This window comes from Castanea sativa, chromosome 3 (genome assembly GCF_040712315.1).
Source record: "Castanea sativa cultivar Marrone di Chiusa Pesio chromosome 3, ASM4071231v1".
NCBI classification, from domain to species: domain Eukaryota; kingdom Viridiplantae; phylum Streptophyta; class Magnoliopsida; order Fagales; family Fagaceae; genus Castanea; species Castanea sativa.
The window spans coordinates 2,727,907-2,750,028 of NC_134015.1; the positions used below are offsets into that span (position 1 = coordinate 2,727,907).

The 22,122-nt window shown below is 34.4% G+C and overlaps 1 protein-coding gene and 1 pseudogene across 2 annotated transcripts; both read left to right on the plus strand.

The window, feature by feature from the left end:
- Positions 1-20: 20 nt before the first annotated feature.
- On the plus strand, positions 21-7,516 carry LOC142627607 (uncharacterized). Of its 2 annotated transcripts, none has more exons than XM_075801481.1 (4): positions 21-2,013; positions 6,023-6,276; positions 6,861-6,971; positions 7,266-7,516. In XM_075801481.1, exon 1 carries the CDS (start codon positions 175-177, stop codon positions 1,948-1,950), a length of 1,776 nt encoding a protein of 591 aa, XP_075657596.1. In that variant the 5' UTR covers positions 21-174; the 3' UTR covers positions 1,951-2,013; positions 6,023-6,276; positions 6,861-6,971; positions 7,266-7,516. The 2 variants fall into 2 exon arrangements, 1 of the variants encoding a protein (XP_075657596.1); XR_012842893.1 differs by lacking the exon at positions 21-2,013 and adding an exon at positions 5,212-5,735.
- A 3,690-nt stretch (positions 7,517-11,206) lies between these two features.
- On the plus strand, positions 11,207-13,021 carry LOC142629971 (uncharacterized; annotated as a pseudogene).
- The last annotated feature ends 9,101 nt before the right edge of the window (positions 13,022-22,122 follow it).

Here is a 22,122-nt window from a genome sequence, read left to right on the forward strand (position 1 = left end):
GAAAAGAAGCCTCTCTCTCTCTCTCTCTCTCTCTGGCGACTGTGGTAGACTGGTACTGCCTATTCTCTCCCTCTCTCAAATCTCAATTCTCAAACTCATCGTTTCCATCTCTGACTGCAGCAAAACCCGACCCGAATTTTTAGCTGGAACCCGAATAATCTTCAGGGAAGGGAAATGGGTACGCTTCGTGCTTCCAATCCTTTCATTATTGTTCCATTTCCATTTCATGCTTTTTCTTCTTCTACTCGTACTCGAAGTAGTGATAGAAAAAACTCTAATCGGTATCAGTTGTTGAAATCCATGAGAGATGAGTGTAAATGTGGAAGCTTTAGGAATGTTGATGATGCGTTAGACATGTTTGATGAAATTCTTCACATGCGCCCTTTGCCTACCATTGTGGACTTCAATCACATTTTGGGTGCCATTACAAGAATGAAGCATTACCCAGTAGTCATTACTCTATTTAAACAAATGGGCTCGTCTGGAATTGCTCCCAGTCGTCCTACTCTCAATACTTTGATTAATTGCTTCTGCCATTTGAACCAAGTAGATTTTGGGTTCTCTGTCTTAGCAACAATTTTGAAACTTGGTTATCACCCAGACGCTATTACTCTAAACACCCTTGTCAAGGGTCTCTGTCTTCAAGGTAACATTGCTGGCGCTATGAAGTTGGTAGAAGATATGGAGAAGAAAGGGTATCAACCTGATACATTTACTTGTGGAACGATACTAAATGCTTTGTGTAAGATTGGTAAGACTGATATGGCTATTGGGTTGCTCAGGAAATTGGAAGAAGGAGATTTTGAGCTTAAATTAGGGGTGTATAACACAATCATTGATAGTTTATGTAAGGATAGGTTGGTTACTGAGGCCTTGAACCTTTTGACTGAAATGATGAGTAAAGGCATTCAGCCGGACCTTATCACTTACAATTCCTTAATTCGAGGCCTATGCAATTTTGGTAGGTGGAGAGAAGCTACTACTTTGTTGAACGAGATGGCGCAGAGGAAGATCGTGCCAAGTGTGAGGACCTTCAACATATTGGTGGACACATTTTGCAAAGAGGGGATGTTGATAGAGGCGAAAAAAGTTTTTGATATGATGATTCAAAGAGGTATTGATCCTGACATAGTCTCTTATAATTCTTTAATTGATGGATACTGTTTGCAAAGTAAATTGAACGATGCCATTGAAGCATTGAACATGATGGTTGAGAGGGGTTGTTCACCTAATGTTGTTAGCTATAGCACATTGATTAATGGATTTTGTAAAAATAAAAGAATTGATGAGGCAATGAATCTCTTTAATGAAATGTCCAACAAGGGAGTAACTCCTGATGTTGTGACTTACAGCACTCTTATAGGTGGGTTTTGTCGAGTGGAGAGACACAAGGCTGCTCTAGAACTATTCCATAAGATGCAGGCTTGTGGCCAACCTCCAGATCCCCAAACTTATGCTGTCTTGTTGGATGGCTTGTGTAAGAATGGACAAGTTGTTGAGGCAATAAAAGTGTTTCATGAGATGGAAGACAAAACGTTGGGCAACAATATTGTGATTTATAGCATTTTGATTGACGGTTTGTGTAATGTCGGGAATCTTACAGTTGCAAGAAAACTCTTTTATAGTCTACCTGCGAAAGGATTGCAACCCAACGTTCGAACTTACACCATAATGCTCAAAGGGCTTTGCAAAGAGGGACTGATAGAAGAAGCAAGTGAGATATTTGAGAAAATGGATGGGAGCGGTTGTTCACCTAACAATTGCACATACAACACAATAATCCAAGGGTTACTGCAACACAATGAGACATCAAAGGCAATGAAATATCTCAAAATAATGGTTGACAAGGGTTTTTCAGCAAATGCGACAGTTGCAAGCATGTTGGTTGACTTGCTGTCATCTAATCAAGTAGATAAGAACATTCAAGAATTGCTTCACAAGTTTGTGTGAAGGTTTTTTAGCTTCTCCAGATCAAGGGCAAGCTTCATATTTTTACCCTTCGCTTGTCAATCTGTAAGTGACGTGTATTTTCTTTTAGTAAAATTTATATTTTTTACAAGATGAACTTTCTCTTCATTTATATGTGCAAGATTGTTTGTTGTATCTTTTGATGAGATTTAATTGTGCACTTGTGTTGCTGCTTTCAACCTACTTTCATGGATAGTTATTTCAATTTTGTCAAATGTAAAGTTAATGCTAAATATATTTGTTCTAAAGTTTGGTCTTCTTTGTGGTCATACATCCAGTAGCAAGTGGAATTAACATTAATAAATGTTTCCTCGAATAAAATTAAGTGTTGGAGTTGCATGTTAAATGTTATTCAATAAAAATATATATTACACTTAAATGCAAGGTGTAGCGAATACCTGACTTCTATTTCTAGGCTGAATTTGTCTTAGTTTCACATGCTTTCTTGAAATTTATTGACACCAGACTCGGGAGTTGGAACCAATTTAGATTTGTGTAGTTCGAAACGCTTTTGAACTTAATGAAGAAGATTTGCAACTTTGGTTGCGTTATGGTGCAAAAATAACTTGATGATTTGGTGATCATAAAATCCAATGTTTGATGTTGTGGATGCTTAAACAAGTGTATGAAAGAAGAAATTCAATTTTATTTTTGGCATAAAATGGGCTGACATATGAGCTTGACTAGTGGTAGATCATATTTACTAATTTTAGTTTGTTATTTTGTGGAACTAATGAGACATTTGTAAAGATTTAAGGAATACTTGTTGCTTAGTTATTTGTCCAATCCATTTGTTCATGACTTTTTTCCCCCAAAATTCTTCATTAATGAATTCTATTTGTGCATTTGGGTACTTTGTCCCAGACTTGGGGTATGTACATTGTGAAGTTCTTTAGGAAGCTAGAGGAATTTATTATGAATGTGTTTTCTTATGTACTTATAAAAGAAAATAGTGTCTTCTTATGTAGATGATTTGTTTGGTGATTAATTTGCTAGTGATCCTTTCTTTTTGGTTTCTGGGTTATGTAGAATTGGTGATACAGATTTAAGGGTTCTGGGGTTTTGAAGTTTATAAGGGTATCTTAATTAGGATATAGAAAATAATTATGATTTTTTGTTTGATTCATGATTGAAGGCAATGTCAAATTACCCATCATCTAAGTCACATTTTTGTAGTTTTAATCAATGTTATTAATTCCGTTTCGGTCCCCGTTTCGGTTTGTCCAGTGGAATGAAATATTTCGGTACCGGCCTATTCCAGCATACCGTTTCAGCATTGTTATGAATTCCATTCCGTTCCGGCCGGAACGGACGGAATTTATCGTACCGGTATATAATCCGGAACTGGAATACCTTTGTTCCACCTCGGGTCAAAATCTGGCCAGTTCCGGGGTATTTCGGTCATTCCGGTGTGTTTCGGCGAATACCGGCCGAAACTAAAGATTCGGCCGGTATGTATTTTGGGTTTGTTTCACACTTCACAGTTCATAGAGATCGAAGAAAAAGAAGAAAAAAAGAAGAAGAAGAAGAAGAAAGATAAGATTCACATCAGATCAAAGAAGAAGAAAAAAAAATTCAAGTCATGGACAAAGCTCAAATGCTGCCATTAAAACTCACTTCTTCAAGCTTGTGTCTCTGCCACTTCCATAGAGAAAAAGATGGAGTGTGAGTCTTTTATGAGGCTTTGAATAAAAAAGCTTTGGAATGTCTCTAAACTCAAAGCCACTGTTTTTCCTTTGCTAGAGAACACTTACCTGTTGAGCTTAAGGATGCATTAAAAAAAACAAAAAAAGATAAAAAGCTTTTTGAAGTAGAAGAAAGGAGGAGATCAGAGTCATCAGACGAAGAGGAAATAATAAGTGGAAAAATATGAATGGGCTAATGGAATTGGTAAGGAAACTTCTAGGAAATTTCCTACTTGAAAACTATTCCTAGATACTTAGTTATTTACAACAATGCCACAAGTAAAAAGTTAAAAAATATTTACATAATTTTTTTTATCCCCTTCACTTAATTTTTTTTAAGGTGAAACTTTAAAATAAAATTCCTTACTTTATATAAAAAGTAATAATATCTAGTTACACATACACACACATATATATACACACACACACATATATATATATATATATATATATATATATATAGGAACTCCGAAACACCCTGAAACGCATTGTTATGAATTCCATTCCGTTCCGGCCGGAACGGACGAAATTTCTCGTACCGGTATATAATCCGGAACTGGAATACCTTTGTTCCACCTCGGGTCAAAATCCGGCCAGTTCTGGGGTATTTCGGTCATTCCGGTGTGTTTCGGCGAATACCGGCCGAAACTAAAGATTCGGCCGATATGTGTTTTGGGTTTGTTTCACACTTCACAGTTCATAGAGATCGAAGAAAAAGAAGAAAAAAAGAAGAAGAAGAAGAAGAAAGATAAGATTCACATCAGATCAAAGAAGAAAAAAAAATTCAAGTCATGGACAAAGCTCAAGTGCTGCCATTAAAACTCACTTCTTCAAGCTTGTGTCTCTGCCACTTCCATAGAGAAAAAGATGGAGTGTGAGTCTTTTATGAGGCTTTGAATAAAAAAGCTTTGGAATGTCTCTAAACTCAAAGCCACTGTTTTTCCTTTGCTAGAGAACACTTACCTGTTGAGCTTAAGGATGCATTAAAAAAAACAAAAAAAGATAAAAAGCTTTTTGAAGTAGAAGAAAGGAGGAGATCAGAGTCATCAAACGAAGAGGAAATAATAAGTGGAAAAATATGAGTGGGCTAATGGAATTGGTAAGGAAACTTCTAGGAAATTTCCTACTTCAAAACTATTCCTAGATACTTAGTTATTTACAACAATGCCACAAGTAAAAAGTTAAAAAATATTTACATAATTTTTTTTATCCCCTTCACTTAATTTTTTTAAATTTTTTTTAAGGTGAAACTTTAAAATAAAACTCCTTACTTTATATAAAAAGTAATAATATCTAGTTACACATACACACACACATATATATATATATATATATATATATAGGAACTCCGAAATACCCTGAAACGGTATGCCGGAATAGGCCGGTACCGAAATATTTCGTTTCACTGGACAAACCGAAACGGGGACCGAAACGGAATTAATAACATTGATTAAAAGTTTTAATGCCTCCGTGATTATATAGGAATTTATTTCAATGTCCTTTTGCAATTATGTGTTTAAAGAATTTTTAATTTTATTTTCCAAAAAAAAGGGGAAAAAGAAGCATCGTTGAGGACCTGTGATCCCTCAACCCATCTGAAGATCTCTCTTCCAGATCTGATTTTCTGCCAAGATTCAGGTCCTCCACAAGTCCTTTTTTCTTCTGCCTTACTAAGGTATTGGAACCAACCATCTGCTACCCTCTTTGCCTTTGGGCTCCAGCTCAATTGAATTTCATGAAAATTCCTTCAAAACCCAGTCCATAGCAAGTAAATCTCTTTCACTACTTATCCAAAAAAAAAAAACAAACACAGTATGAAACTAAAGCAAATGCTTCAAGCAGGATTAAGATGAAAGAATCAATGGTATTTTTTTTTCTTTTGGTTAAATCTTATATATATGGAGCTTTGTTACTTTTAAAACTTGATTAGTTTCTCCATGACGGCAGTTCAAATGTGCAAAACCTTTTTTTGTTAAAAAAAGATCTTCTTCAAGAGCATGTAAAGCTGCTGGAGTCTGTACACTAGTATTGGAAAGACATAGTGATGGAGTTGCTTCTGTTGGTGTCATCAAATGAAAAAAGGTATAATATATTGGGATTAATCATCTCTTAAAATGATTCTTCCTTACTAGAAACTCCCATATTAAAATGTTGTACCAAGTCGAATCTCCCTGGCCTCAATTGTTCTATAAAATTCTAGTGTCTGAAGTGGTGTAGTAATAACATTATACTCTCTTCTTTTTCTATCCTACTTGGTGGCTGAGGTGGCATGCACTATTTGATTGTTGGTTGATGCTTCTTTCCAATGGTTAATGTTTCAGTAGTCACTTCTTTGTGCTATCAATTTTTATGTTGTTCTATATGTACAGGTGCTAAAGGTTAAAGTGACTACTGCTTCAAAATATCACACCGTGAGGCTATGGAAGGCAATTGGAAAAGGTGGAAAAAGAAAAAGCTACAGTTGGTAGTTAGATTAATTTCCTGACTAAATAATAGTCAACTTTTGTGGAGACCTTTTACTCAAGGTGGAGAAATTACTACCAAAGCATGCTTTTCATGGTTGATAGCAATGACCATGACAATGGTTGAGGCCAGGCATAATCTGCACCAGATGTTGAATGAGGTAATTAAAGGTTCCATCCTGATATCAGCTCAATGAACGCATAATATGTTAATTTAGGTATGCAGCCTTAAAAGGAAATAAAAATCTAATCTTTGAAAAGTTGATTGTATTCACATTACTCTTCTACTAGAAACCTAGGGTGCACGGACATGGGTATGGGTATTATAAGGTGACATGAGCAATTTTTTTAAAATTATAACATGATATGGCAGATAGAACACTATTATGAGACAGGTACGACACGGATATGACATTGGTACGGGACTCCAAACGAAGTGTCCGTGTTTCATAAAAACTAATACCATATAAATATAATCAACAATTCTCATATTGAATGAAGTTGGATAATTTTTTGTTGTTGTAAACATTGCTATTGTAATACTGTTACTTTATGCATTATTCCGATTTAAGTGTTTTCTTGGAATTAATGACATGTATACCCCTTCATCTTACAGAGTAAAGAGGACCCAAAATTGTCTGTTTACATTCCTAACTATAAGCAAGTAGCACATTTAGTTACCCACTATGTCCAAATTTTGTTGAAAATTTTCTTGTGCATAATATAATTCTTGTTGAATGCCTAGGCTGCATTGAGGGATGCATTGCTGCTCGTATTTCCAAACAAGAAGGATCTTCCAAATGCCGTGGATGCCTTTGATAAACTTGTTCTTCAATCCCGGACAATGCCACCACTGGTATATTGATTGACATTCTCTCTCTCTCTCTCTCTCTCTCATTTTTAATCCTATGCATGGGAAATTCAATAATATCTACCGATTGGGGGCTATTTCTATGGGTTCTATTATAGGTATATCCAGAGAACATGTGCCACTTCTAGGGATTGGTTGTACGAGGGCCTAGATTGGCTTTCCCACTATATTTCTATTTAGGGTAGGCTCTAGTGTTGTATTCAAATTCATTCCTGATAACCTTATGTATTATTATGGACTTATTATTTGAATTTGTCTCTATCTTTTTGGTTCTTGCAGGCTTAGGAGATCAGTAAATATTCAGTAACATTTTTGGGCTACAGTCTCTGTCAAATGGGATGTTAGTGTTGTTATGTGGTGTTCATGCATTTTACATTTGATATTGTCTTAAGAATGTATCTGTTTGTTTAGATCATTGTTACCGTATGAAAGAAATTGACACTTGTAGATTCTAAAAAATTAATGGTTCACAGTTCATAGATACAAACCTTTTTATTTTGGGATCCCCTTGTTTATGGCTCCCCTTTAATGGATATGGTTGAAATATCTTGTCTGCTCCCCTAATTTCCATTTATGATTAAAAGGTTAATTCTCCTATTCCTATATGGTGAATGCTATGGGTACTGGAAGATCCATTTATGTTTATCTTTTGTGAGTCACCAATCTCTTTAGCTAAAATGGGAGTAGTGGTACCTTAGTTTCTAGGGTCTTGATTATGGTATAATTGATCTGATCTTCTTTTCCATATGGATCCTCTTCAATGCATAAATACATTGAAAATGTGGTTGAAATTGAATGCATAACCATCAGGATTTTGGTTAAAACGCCATAGGTATTTGATTGCAGATCTTAATGGATTAACAAGTGGTTGGGTACATCTCAATGGTATGGGTTTTTTTTATTTTTTTTATAAATAAAATTTCAGATAAAAACTAAAAAGAACTATATCCCAAATGTAAGAAGAGCATGTGTTATATGTCACCCACAACAAAATACCCTGCACTTGCTTTTAGTACTTGAGCGTAGGCACATTTTCATCCACCATATCTAAATGCATTACAACAGATACATTAGCTGTAGGTTGGTCCATTTCCTTTATCATGCATTGTTGAGCAAAGGTTTTGTTGAATAGGTGAATCTTTATGCCATTGCGAAATCCTAAAGATCGGTGATCACCCATTTAGAGCTCACATAATTCCATTACTTTGGTATTGAAATAATTTCTTTCCTCTTTATTGTAGCTCATGGTTAGTACATGACTTCGACCAATATTTAAGTTTAGCATTGATGGTTCAAATTGTGGAAAATGGGTTAAAACACATCTATTTCTTCAACTTTTGGCTTAGTTATTGTTCCGTGTTTTTTCTTTTGGGGTAATTACACTTTATCCACCTGTGGTTTGCCTCTAATTTGACTTGCCTACTCGTGGTTTCAATTTTGACACTTTACCCACCCGAGGTTTAATCCGTTATTGCTCCGTAACCCACCTCCCTGTTGCCGTTACTCTAACACGTTTTCTTTTAAAATCAAAACACAAAATAGATCAAAAAGTTAGGGTTTTGAGTTTTTAAAGGCAAATCTAGGAGAAATGTAGTGAAAGGGCAAACTAATCTAAAAATCCAGTTTGGCTTGCAAAAGCAAAATCCATGAACCCAAAAAAGTGAAAAGACAAATTGAACAACCAGATTTACAGGTGTGTGTGCACCCTTTCACGTTTACCTCATTTTGATTATAAGAAAAGAAAAGTATTTCTGCGTTTCACACAACACTACCGTACACTTTATTTAAATCTTAAGTCTTATGATCAGCTAGAGTTAATCACTGAAATACTATCCCGATTAGCCGTCAAGTCTCTAGTACGCTTCCTCAGCATTTCCAAACAATGGTATTCCTTAATTAATCGAGGACCCTGACTTCATCAAGTTGCACCTTAATTGCTCCATCGAGACCAACAAAGATCGCACCTTCATCCTCAAGGAACATGACTTCTATCCAACCAATCACTTCTCTGTCCCTTTCCTCGACAACAATAATCAGTTTGGCAAGGCTGTGCAAATTCCCACGCCACTATGCTGTCCAAATTACAAAACCAATAGCTTGGACTATTGCCACGGTTTGGTTTGCATTCACCTCTGGCATTTAGAGATAGCAATTTGGAATCCATTGATTAGAAAGTACAAGAAATATAATTGCCAAGTGAACCTAGAGATTTTTCTGGTTCTGGAAGGCCCCTTTTTGCGTTCGGCCATGATCCACGTGATGATGATTATAAGGTGGTGAGGATAGTTGAATTTTCTAAAGACAATATGCCGCTATTAAACTTTGAATTCAAGGCATATAGTCTTGGATCACCGTTGCTAAAAAAACTCAAAACCCTAACTTTTTGATCTGTTTTGTGTTTTGATTTTGAAATAAAATGTGTTAGAGTAACGGCGGACAGGGAGGTGGGTTACGGAGCAGTAACAGATTGAACCTCGGGTGGGTAAAGTGTAAAAATTGAAACTACGGGTAGGCAAGTCAAATTAAAGGCAAACCACAGGTGGGTAAAGCGTAATTATCCATTTTCTTTTTTTGGAAACCCTTGTTCAGTGTTTTCTAAGGTACCAAGAAAATGTTATTCATTCACCATTTTGAGTTCCTTAATTTATAAATTCTAGTCATTTCAACTAAATGACACCTAACATATCTTCTTTTTTAACTCACTAAATAATAAGAGTAATATACTTGAGAAATTTTATATAACTATATAAATTTAAACAATATCAATATATTATAAACTTGGTGTTCCTGAATTTCCATCCTTCTATAGCAATCCCTTTGTGTTCCAAAAACTAATTCCGAATTGTATTGGGTTTGAACCTTCATTTTATCAAAGGCAAACATAATAAAACTGGAATTGCCTATTAAGTAAATATTACTTTCCATTTAAAGTGTGTTCCAATTATTCAAGTTAAGTAATAAAGTAAACTAATCATTTATAAAACCAATTCAAACCTAATCCATAGCCCAAAAACTAGATATGATTAACGAAATATTATCATACCAACTCAATTACAAAGGCTTAACACCATAAAAACTCTAAAAGCTCGGCAAGCGATTTTGTGTATTGATTAGATTTTACTAATTTGTTTAAAGTAGATAAAAGCACAGTCATACTTAAAGTGAGGTTATACAAATTTATTGGACTTGTTAGTCCAAGTAACTCCTCATGTTCATTCTCAAAAAAAAAAAAAAAAAAACCTAAGATATAGAATCCAAATAAATGTAAGGAAATATATATGCTTAAATTTTTCTCTTAAAATATTATGCATTTGTTGGGGAAGTTTTGTTGTACAATGATTAATTTAAAGAAAATTTGTTAGAAATTATCAGAACTTTGAAACAGATAAATAGTTTAAAGCTGATTGAGTTTGTTTGAATGCATTGTGATTAAGAGTGCTCAATTTTAGGAAAAAGTAAATAGTATTAAATAATATCATTTTAGTTATATCAAATTTCAATAAATGAGAGTAGTGATAGAATGATAATATAATTAGATTTTGATACTGTTTGACGCTTGATGTGGTATCTTCTTCGGTTTTAGGTGAGTCCGAGTGGATGTTGGTATAAGGTGTATTAAAAATTTTCCTAAATACTTATATTTTAGGGAAATGACTTTTATTTTATTGCATTCTAAATAATTTTATATAATTCATGAAAAAAAAAATTATCTAACTTCTAAAAAAACAATTATATAGAGTATTGTTATATCCACAACATTTTCATAATAAATCTTAAGATAAGTTGTTATTTGTTTCAATTTCAACCCACACCACTGAAGATAGTATTTCTCTTCTAGATATATTTTTTTTTGAGAAGATTTTAGATACTTAATTTGATTATATTTATTTCAAAAATTCTTAAAACTGTTTTAACATTAGAAACTCAAAGAAAAAAGAAAAGAAATAAGAGAAAAGAAGCCATTCTCTCTCTGGCGAACTCAAAATTTGCCATATAGCTTGTTTTTAGGAAAGTAGCATGACCTCTCTTAGACCCATTATGTGGATTTAGCATGTTTTTCTAAAACGGTACTATTCATTTCAGCCAATTTTGCCGTGGTACACTGCCACTGCCACTGGTACTGACTACTCTCTCTCTCTCAATTTTCAAACTCATCGCTTCGCTTCCATCTCTGACTGCACCAAAACCCGACCCGAATTGTTTGCTGGATCTTCAGGAAAATGGGTACGCTTCTTCGTACTTCCCACACTTGTTTTCGTTCTTATTGTTATTCTACTCTTACTGCTGCTACTGCTACTAGTATTGCTAGTGCTAAAAAAACCCGAATCACAACCACAATCAAAATCAGTTCTTGAAATCTGTTAGAGATCAGTGCAAATCTAGAAGCTTTACGAATGTTGATCATACCTTAGACCTGTTTGATACAATGCTTCACACGCGCCCTTTGCCTTCCGTTGACGATTTTAATCACGTGTTGGGTGCCATTGCAAGATTGAAGCATTACCCAGTAGTCATTTCTCTAGTTAAACGAATCGAATCATTTGGAATCTCTCCCGATGTTTATACTCTCAATGTTTTGATTAATTGCTTCTGTCATTTGAACCTAGTAGATTTTGGGTTCTCTGTCTTGGCAACAATTTTGAAACTTGGTTGTCACCCAAACTCTGTTACCCTAAGCACCCTTGTCAAGGGGCTCTGTCTTCAAGGTAACATTGCCGGAGCTGTGAGGTTGGTAGAAGAAATGGAGAAGACTGGGTATAAGCCTGATGCATTTACTTGTGGAACAATACTAAATGGTCTATAAGATTGGACAGACTTGTATGGCTATTAGGTTGCTTAGGAAGATGGAAGAAGGGAATCTTGAGCTTAATCTGATAGCATATAGCACAATCATTGATAATTTATGTAAGGATAGATTGGTAACTGAGGCTTTTAACCTTTTATCTGAAATGATGGGTAAAGGCATTCAGAGGAACCTTGTCACTTACAATTCCTTAATTCAAGGCCTATGCAATTTCAGCCGGTGGAGAGAGGTTACTACTCTGATGAATGAGATGGTGCGAAGGAAGATCATGCCAGATGTGTATACCTTCAATATATTGGTGGACACACTTTGCAAAGAGGGAATGCTGATAGAGGCAAAAGAAGTTTTTGATGTGATGATTGAAAGAAGAATTAGGCCTGACACAATCACTTACAATTCTCTAATAGATAGTACTGTTTGCAAAACAAAATGGATGATGCAGTCAAAACATTTAATATGATGGATGAGAGGGGTTGTTCACTTGATGTGTTTAGCTATAACATATTAATCCATGGATATTGCAAAAATAAAAGAATTGATGAAGCAAGGAGCCTTTTTGATGAAATGTCCAACAAGGGAGTGGCTCCTAGCGTTGTGACTTATAGCACTCTTATAGGTGGATTTTGTCAAGTGGAGAGACCCCAGGTTGCACTAGTCCTATTTCATAAGATGCAGGCATGTGGCCAACTTCCAAGTCTTAAAACCTATGCTATCTTGTTGGATGGCCTTTGTAAGAACAAAAAAATTGGGGAGGCGTTGGCATTGTTTCAAGAGATGGAAGACAAAAAGTTGGACCACAATATTGTGTTTTACAACATCTTGATTGATAGTATGTGCAATGCCGGGGAACTTACAACTGCAAGAGAAATCTGTAATAGTCTTCTTGCAAAAGGATTGCAACCTAATGTTCGGACTTGCAACATAATGATCAAAGGGTTTTGCAAAGAGGGACTAATTGATGAAGTGAGTGAGTTGCTAGAGAAAATGGATAGGAACCATTTCTCTCCTGATGATCTAACATATAACACAATAATCCAAGGGTTGCTACAACAGAATGAGACAACAAAAGCTATGGAACTTATTATGATAATGGTTGATAAGGGTATTTCAGCAAATGCAACCACTGCATCCATGTTGGTTGACTTGCTATTTGCAAATCCAGCAGATAAAGCACTTCAAGAATTACTTATTAAGACTTTGTCAGTCAATCTATAAGGTGTATGTATATTTGTTGGAAGTGGTTATTTACTTTTTACGGAGTGATGTTTCTTTTCATATCATTGATGTTTTTTCCCTTTCAAATTTTTTTGTTTTTTGTTTTAAAAAAATTTGTAATTAAATAGGTTTTATTTGAAGTGAAGATTTGGTTGACCCTTATAAGGAGTTATTGAATGGGAGGATAACTTTATTCTCTATGGAGTTGTGATAGATACAGAATAGGTCTTGGGAACCACATGAACAATGCGACCAGCTCTCCTAAAATTAGAAGTGCTATGTCAACAATATTTTCATAACAAATCATAAGTGGTAAGTTATTGTTGGTTTTAATTTAAATTTACCACTTAAATTACTTATTTGCTCACTGGTAACAACCAATAACAACTTGGCACTCAAGATTTGTTGTGAAAGTGTTGTGGACATAACTTTTCTCCTCCTAAAATAGCCATGAAAGTTGTACCATGAAAGGAATAAACTTCAATTTGATTCTATTCCAATCATTTATATATTATAAACTTCAATTTGAATTGTCCAACAAGGGAGTGGCTCCCAATTTTGTCACTTACTGTAGTTTTATAGGTGGGTTTTTTTAAGTGAAGAGACCCTAGGCTGCACTAGAGCTATTCCATAAAATGCAGGCTTGTGGCCAACCTCTAGATCCCCAAACCTATGCTATATTGATGGATGGCTTTTGTAAGAATAAATAAATTGTTGAGGCAATAAAATTGTTTCAGGGATGGAAGGCAAAATGCTAGGCAACGATATTGTGATTTACAGTATATTGATTGGCGGTTTGTGTAATGCTGGGAAACTTACAGCCAATCTTTAAAAGATGTGTATCATTTCAGGTAAATTTTATACTTTCTAAAGATGATTTTCTATTTCATTTATCTATGCTTGATTGTTTGTACCTTTGATTGTTCTATTTTTTGTTGTGATTTCATTGTGCACTCATGTTGTTGCTTGGAATTTGGAACCTATTTTCCTGGATAGTTGTTTCAAAATTTTTTCTTATGGTTAATGCTAAATATTGTTGCTCTAAAATCTCGCATTTTTTTTATGTGTGTGTGGTTATACATCCCTTAGCCATCCCTCCAATGAAATTAAGTTTTGGAGTTGCATTTATGCAAACTAAGTCCCCCCCCCCCCCTTCCCTTTTTTTCCCCTCTTATAAGCCTTGTGGTGCTATTGCGTAGTGGACTGGTGTCAAATTTTGTTAGTCTAGCTTGGTTGGTTTATCAACTCAAGGAGTTAGCTGATAATTTTTATGTGCTTCTCTTGGAATTGTCTAAGAGAGAAGCAACTTAGGTTGTAGTGCAATACAAAATTAACTTCACGGTTTAATCATTTTGACAATTACGATTTAAAGTAAATGAAATGAGTTGGAAACTTCCAACTTGTGATTAGATAGCTGAGGAATAGTTCATTTGTTAGTGATTAATTACATTTCATGGACATAGAGCTGATTCTTTTGGAGCTTTTGTAATTCCATTTTGTGGTACGTAGATTGTGAATTCCTAAACTAACTCGGGTTAGGTTTCCTAGTTTTAGTTAGTGATGTTATGCTTAAAGAAAACTGTTCTTTTTGAAACACACAAGGTTAACTTAGTGATGTCATGTTTGGTCAAGTATAAGATAGAAAATCCCATAGGTCTTGTGAAATTGATGTAGGAACGTTAAGAAGTTTTAGCAGTATACTAGGTTTCTTGATGAATTCTTGAATAAGGATTATTGTTTAAGAGTTTAGGTTAGAAAAAGTATGAATGTTGACGGCTGTTTGGGGGCTGAAACAGGGGATAAATAGAAAATAACACCTCGGAGAAGTTTGCATCACACAAACAAAGTTTGCTCAAGGAAAATAACTCCTAAGCATCACACCTAGGATTCTTTGGCACCACACCTCGGAGAAGTTTGCATCACACAAACAAAGTTTAAAATAAGCTGCTGAATTTTATTAATCAAAATATTTTGAAATAACATGACTACAAAAGAGCCTTTATATAGAGACTATAGTTATCCTTTTCCTAGTAGGACTTGGACTCTAAATAACCTATTCCCTAGAATGAATAGGAATACTAATAATAATTAAATAAAAGACTTAACAATATGCAAACATAAAATAAGACTCATGGGCCTTTGGTACGGCCAAGGACAGCTCATTCCAGATTTCTAAAATTACCAAATTGCCCTTATTCTAATAGAACTTAAATTAAAACTGATCTAGCAGCTTCTCAACCTTAAATACTTAATGCTAAAAACTAAATGACCTATCAAAGGTGCTAAGACGGTCCGACATCAAAACTAGACCACAATTCTTGAATTTTTGTATATTTAGTCTTTTTTTTTCCTTAAGCTCTTCCTTGTCTTCATCATTCTCCCTTGGTTAGAGAAAACTCGACCTTGAGTTTTGAAATGTTGAAGTAGTACAATTCCTTGCCTTTTGTATAGCAACCTTGACATAGGATAAAAATCTTGTGTGCATGGGTTCTTTCTTTTCGTTGTCGCCTGGAACCATGATGATAGTAAAACATCCTTCTCTCCAATGGGAACATTAAAGTTTTCTGGAATTACGAAATCAATAATGGGAACATCCTTAACTTGTTGCACATGTTTAAGTATTGGAATAGGCTTCACGATCTCATTCATCTCTTCTTCCATCATGCTATCTTCTTTTGATTCAAGAGTTTCCTTTATTAAGCTTGTAAGTTGCTGTTTTAAATCATCTTCAAGTTGTCGAGGTGTTTTCGTTTTCTGATTAGACTCTTCTGCTTGTTCTTTTGGTTCCACGGACTTTGCTGCGTGTTGATTTGACTGGTGCACTTGCTGTTTAGGGTCCGCTAGTTGCTCATCTGGTTTTTCTACCTGTTTAGCAAATTTTTCTGACTTGTCAGCTTCTTGTTCTAGCTCTTCAACTTCCTTTTGTGGCTGTATAGCTCCTTGTTTTGGAGTTTCAGCAATATTCTTGAGGTTTTTCTGAGTTTCAGCAACATCCTTAGGCTCGACCTCTTGTTTTTGTTTCATTTGTCCTGAACTCATAGGCTTTAATACAATTCTTTCATTATTGAACATAAATTGGTATGTATTATTCTTTTCACAATAATACACATCTTGGTCATAAAGCCGAGGGCAACCTAATAAGATATGTGTTAGAGTCATAGGAATAACATCACACCATATAGAATCATTATATCGCCCATGAGAAATAGGAACCAAGCATCGTTTAGTTACCAAAATAGAAGTGCTATTTATTCACACCACCTTGTATGGTTTTGGATGTGGTTCCGTTGGTAGCTTCAACCTTTCAACAATAGCCTTAGAAACAACATTCATGTCACTGTCACCATCAATAATAAGCATCCAAGCTTCAGTTCCACAACGTACTATGGTCTGGAATATTGAATTGCACTTCCAATCCTCCTCTTGATTGGGTGCAGCAAGAATACACCTAACGACAAAAAGAAGAGACGTGTCTTCTTCTAATTCTAGGCGATCATCAGCCAAAGTAGCCTTATCTTTCAACTCATTAGCAGTATTGACTTTGTAGTCAATATGGACTTTGTAATTTGGCTGCATAGTGGATGCTCTAGGGTCAACCTCTCTCAAAGGTGTTTTCTCGGCTTGGGAAGAAAACCTTTCTGTAAGGGGTTGCTTCAAACGCTTCTCAATCTTAAAAGCTAATTGGAATGCCTCAGCAATTGTGTGAGTTTGTTGTGTAATCATTTGGCTACGAATTTCAACCCTTAATCCTGACTTAAATCGGGTTGAGATTTGTTGTGGATCTTCAATTCCTCTATATCAATTTTTGAGGTCTTCAAATTTGTTCATACACTCAACTACTGACATATTACCTTGCCTAAGAGTAGTGAATTTTTCAAAGATCTCATCTTCATAACCACAGGGCAAGTACTTTTGTTTTAGCTGCTGCTTCATGTCATCCCATCTAACAATTGGAGGCTGTCTAGCACATCGACAATCATACTTTACATCTCTCCACCAGATCTGAGCTTGTCCAATAAATTTCATAATAGCAAAATTGACCCTACTCTCATCGGACATGTCATAACCCTCAAAATAAGTTTCCAAAGAAGCAAGCCAATCTGAAAATACATGGGCATCAATTGTTCTAGCAAAATATGGTACTTCTACATGAACCTTCTTCATTGTGTCTCCAGCCTTATTGCGATAATCAAGTCTCTCATAAGGATTTCTATAAGGATCAAACCTATTGCTTAAATTTTTGCTTTTGTTATGTAACTCTTCAAATCTGTCCGCAATTGTATAGATATAGCTCTGCCTTTTTGGATCTATCATGCTTTCATAGTGCTGATTTGGGCTCTGATACCAATTTGATGTAGGACCATTAAGAAGTTTCAGCACTATACTAGGTTTCTTGATGAATTCTTGAATAAGGATTATTGTTTAAGAGTTTAGGTTAGAAAAAGTATGAATGTTGATGGCTGTTTGGGGGCTGAAACATGGGAAAAATAGAAAATTACAAAAATAAAACTCTAGGCAATCACACCTAGGTCTTCCTAAGCATCACATCTAGGGTTCCTTGGCATCGCCCATTCCAGATTTCTAAAAATTATCAAATTGCCCTTATTCTAATAGAATTTAATTAAAACTGATCCAACAGCTTCTCAACCTAAAATACTTAATGCTAATAACTAAAATGACCTATCAAAGGTGCTAAGAGGGTCCAACATCAAAACTAGACCACAATTCTTGAATCTTTGTATATTTAATCTTCTTTTTCCTTGAGCTCTTCCTTGTCTTCATCAGAATTATACAACAAGGTTTATAAAAGTCATGTTATAGGTTACTGTAAAATCATTATAATGAGATAATTATAGTATCTACACCTTCTAGTACGATTCCAATATTCACGGTTTTGAATATTGTGTGTACTATTAGGAACTAAGTGATGTGCATGTGTGTATGATTGTTTTCTTGTTAGGTTGATTTGGTCTTTGGCTTGTGATTTTGGGAATTTAGGTTGAGATTAAAGATGGGGTTTTCTTTCACCAAGCTTTTCAACTGGCCTTTTTGCCAAGGAGAGCCGTATTCTAATGGTGGGTCTTCATGGGCAAGACTACCATTTTGTAGAAGCTGAAGTTGGGAGAGATTGTCACCACCCTTCCTATTGTTGGTCTTCTTTGCTATATTATTAACATTCTTTTACAAATTCTTGTGTTCCTTAGAACTTTGCAGGTGGCACTTATTTTAATAAAAATTAAATAATATATCCAAACATCTGAAAATATATCTATAATGATTTATGATCAAAAAATATTTTAACTTTTCTCTAGCTAAAATAGATAGAAAAATGCTTAGGTTAACTTTCCTTCGAAAATTCGTTTTTGTTTGGGATTTTTAACAGAACAAGATTCTCTCAAATTATTTGGTTGGATGAGTTTGTCATTAGTCCAAGCTCAAGTTGTTGCCCTTAAGTAAATCATTCGAAACTTCATTTATGGTGAAGGTCTATACTTCTAGGAATGACTTGGTTTGGGTGCCATTGGAGTTTCCAAGTAGAAGCAATTGAAGATTTGTCTCTAAAAATAAACTTAACTAGTGTTGTGTACCTCATGTAAGATCCTCATAAGGAATTATTGGATGAGAGAACCATGAAGGAGAACTTTAGTCTCTATGGAGTTTGAAAGGATCTCAACCTAAAACTCAAACTGGCTTGAGGAATGAAGGTGGGACTGGAAAATTGGGTTCCTGACCAAGAGTGCTGAGCAGCACTTTGGTCTCGGATATCAGTGCCAAATGACACTTATGACAATTCGACACCTAAGCTCTGACCTAAAGTGATGTGTGTGTGCTGATTAGCCAATCTTGTTCTGTTAAGCTCTGTATTCCTACAACACCTCCTTGATAGTTGCTAATATGTGTTGGCAAGTTGGGAACACTGTTTTGATGGCTGGAATTGGGTTTTCTCATGTATAGGGATAATTTGGTCCATTTGGGAAGTTAGTTGCGATAAATAGTTGCATGGTTATTTAGCATATGCAAGGGATTAGTTTTTCAACATATAGAAGAACTTGTATGAAGGGTTTTAGTCTTTCAACTTCAAGAATTTGGTTTCATAAGTTCATGCTTTGCTAGTCAACTTATATGGAGTTTCTCTTTTCATGTATATTAGTAGTGAAGATGTGGAAAACCTCAAATTGGTTCTTTAAATCCGTGAGAGATCAATGCAGATCTCAAAGCTTTAGGAATCTTGGTAATGCCTTAGGGTTGTTTGATCAATCGGTTCACATGTACCCTATACCTTCCGTTTTGGATTTTAATTCCTTGTTGTATACCTATTGGCATGACAATTTAAAGTTTTCTATCTGAGGAAATGAAATAGTAATATAGATATACTACTTAAACACATTGTATTACTTTATTTCACTATGAATGCTGTGCTACCGAGATACTTAAATCAACAAAGATGGTAATGGTTATCAATTCTTAGGTGGATTTATGCTACATCTAGTTGCATGCATTCACTACAAGGTCACTACAAAAAAGATAGCTATTTGCGACGAAACTTTTTCGACAATTACAAAAAGCCATCGTAAAAACTAGCTTTTTCGACGGCAAGTCTCTTCCATTGACAATGACTCGTCAAATATCAACACATTTGTGATGGCAAAATGAGTCTGTCGTAGATGTCTATTATTTTTGTCGAAAATGTGATTTTTTTTGGAGGGAAATGTTCCCGCCTTACTTTTTACGACGGTATAAAAATGTTTGTCGCTAGTAAGGTATTATTTATGATGACTAAACAAAAACCGTCGGAACTATTAACACTTGTGATGGCTTTGGTACATCGAAAATACAAAATATATATTTTTTATGGTGTTAGTATTTGTGACAAACAATCTTCCATCATAAATATAAAAGAGAGTATTATTTACGACGACAGAATAAACACCGTCGGCACTATTAACACTTGTGACGGCCTTTGTGCATCGAAAATACAAAAAATATATTTTTTATGGTGTTATTATTTGTGACAAACATGATTCCATCGTAAATATAAAAAAAATGTATTAGTGACAGACATGAAGCCATTGAAAATGCTAAATTATTTTGGAGGGAAAATTCCCCCCTTACTTTTCACATTTGTGACGAACATTTATTCATCGCAATTATTATTTTTTTTTAATTGAGATTGTATTTATGACAAACATGCTAACTGTCATAAATAGTTAATTTGCTTTGAAAGAAAGAAGGTATACTATATAATTTGGCAGCAAAGCTTTATTTTTCTTTACTGCCACCCCCTCCCTCCTACCCCCATCCCTTTCAAAATTTAGAATTTGGCAGCAAAAAATTTAAAATTCAGACCATAAAAAAAAAAAAAAAATTATACTTTAAAATTTAATAATTAACCCTTACAAATTTGTCGAAAAAAATTCAAAAAATAAAATAAAGTTGGTACAACAATGGGAACAAACCCATCTTCTCAACAAAAAAAAAAAAAGTTAAATTTAAAAAGCCCAAAAATATAGGAAATTCCTTTTAGGTAAATATATCCCTAATTACCAAAAAAAAAAAAAAAAAAAAGCCCAAACCTTTCTTCCTCAACAAATCCCTAACTCTCAGTACAAAAACCAAAAACTAGAAAAATAAAAAACACAACGTTGTCTTACAATTACTCCCTTGTGTCGTTAGTATCTTTGCTTATCTCTACATCATCGTTCTCCATACTTGCTGAAATCCAATTGCGTTGTTGAGCCACTGGTATATATCACTTACTCCCTCTCACTCTCTTTGTTTACACTTTAGTTTTTTGTACAGTTTTAAGTTATACTGCACTGCACGGATTAAATGAATCCACTGAGTAAATATACAGTGATGGTTGGGTGTTGAGTCAAAAAGCTAACAAATGAATGGCTGAAAGTTTTTTTATTAAAAAAAATATTTGAATGAATGATTGGTGCTTGTGTATTGATTTGGTGGATATATAATAATATAATATTAGTCAGTGTACCGTTTGAACCATTCTTTGTCTGTGAAACTGCAGGGAGACTTGATGAATATATAGTACTATTGACCACTTTTCAATAAGTATTTGTTGAAGTTTTAATAATAGTATTTGTGTTGTGGATATATAATAATATATGTGCACCATTAAAAGTAAATTTAGCCTTCTTTTTTTTTTTTTTGCGCTAAACTTTAGCAATTTGTTAAGAAAATTTTGCAGCTTCTCTCTATGCTTAAAGCACAAAGTATAGAAAAAGATTAAGGGGGTGTTTGGTAGAATAGTTTGAAAAATGTTGTTTGTAGTTTTTTTTAAAAAATGTGGGTGAAAAAGTGTGTAAAAATATGCGTGATGTTATTTAAAATGTAAAAATGTGAGTTTGAAATGGGTACCAAACAGACCCTAAAGTACTGAACATAGAAAAATATGCAGTAATAATGCTGAAGTAGGGGACTTGATGAAAAAGAAAAACTCTTTTGCACTTGGGCTTTGAGTTCTGACATGCCACCATGAAAAAAAAAAAAAAAGAAAAAGAAATAATTCTTGTTTTTCCCGTAAGGCCATGTGCCTACTGTAATTGGACTTATCACCTTAAAAGATCATAATGGTGGCAGGTGATAAGGGAAAAAAAATGGTATCTATAGAAGCTTTAGGTGATTTGATTTAGATAATATATATTGTTATGTGTCTAGTTTTTGTCCTTATCTCAAAAGTGATGGCAGGTGGCAAAAAGTAAAGTGTGTGTGTGTGGGTATATATATAAATGTTTTGAATATGTGGATTTTTTGTGTGAGTTAATAATGAAGAAATTATTTGTTTCTTTTAGCAGTCTCTCTTTTGATCGGGTACTATTATTAGTGCATGTTATTTGTATATAATTATTCAATTAAGTTAGTGGACCTTTACAATTTAATTAAGTTTTTCATGTTAGTTAGTTTACAATATATTTAGATGTAGTGTTGTTAATTTAGTGCTTTTGTTTTTAACTTTTATAATAAGTTTATCTATCACAATTTAGCCAGGAATAATTGTTAATATTTATGTCATTTTTGAAGGGTGTAGATATAATGCCGGTTGATAAATCTTGGATCAGTCTTTCTAGTAGGTCATGTGAGGAATATATAAATGGAGTA

Excerpts from the sequence above, each read along its gene's own strand:
- LOC142627607 (XM_075801481.1), top strand. The coding sequence starts at position 175 with ATGGGTACGCTTCGTGCTTCCAATCCTTTCATTATTGTTCCATTTCCA.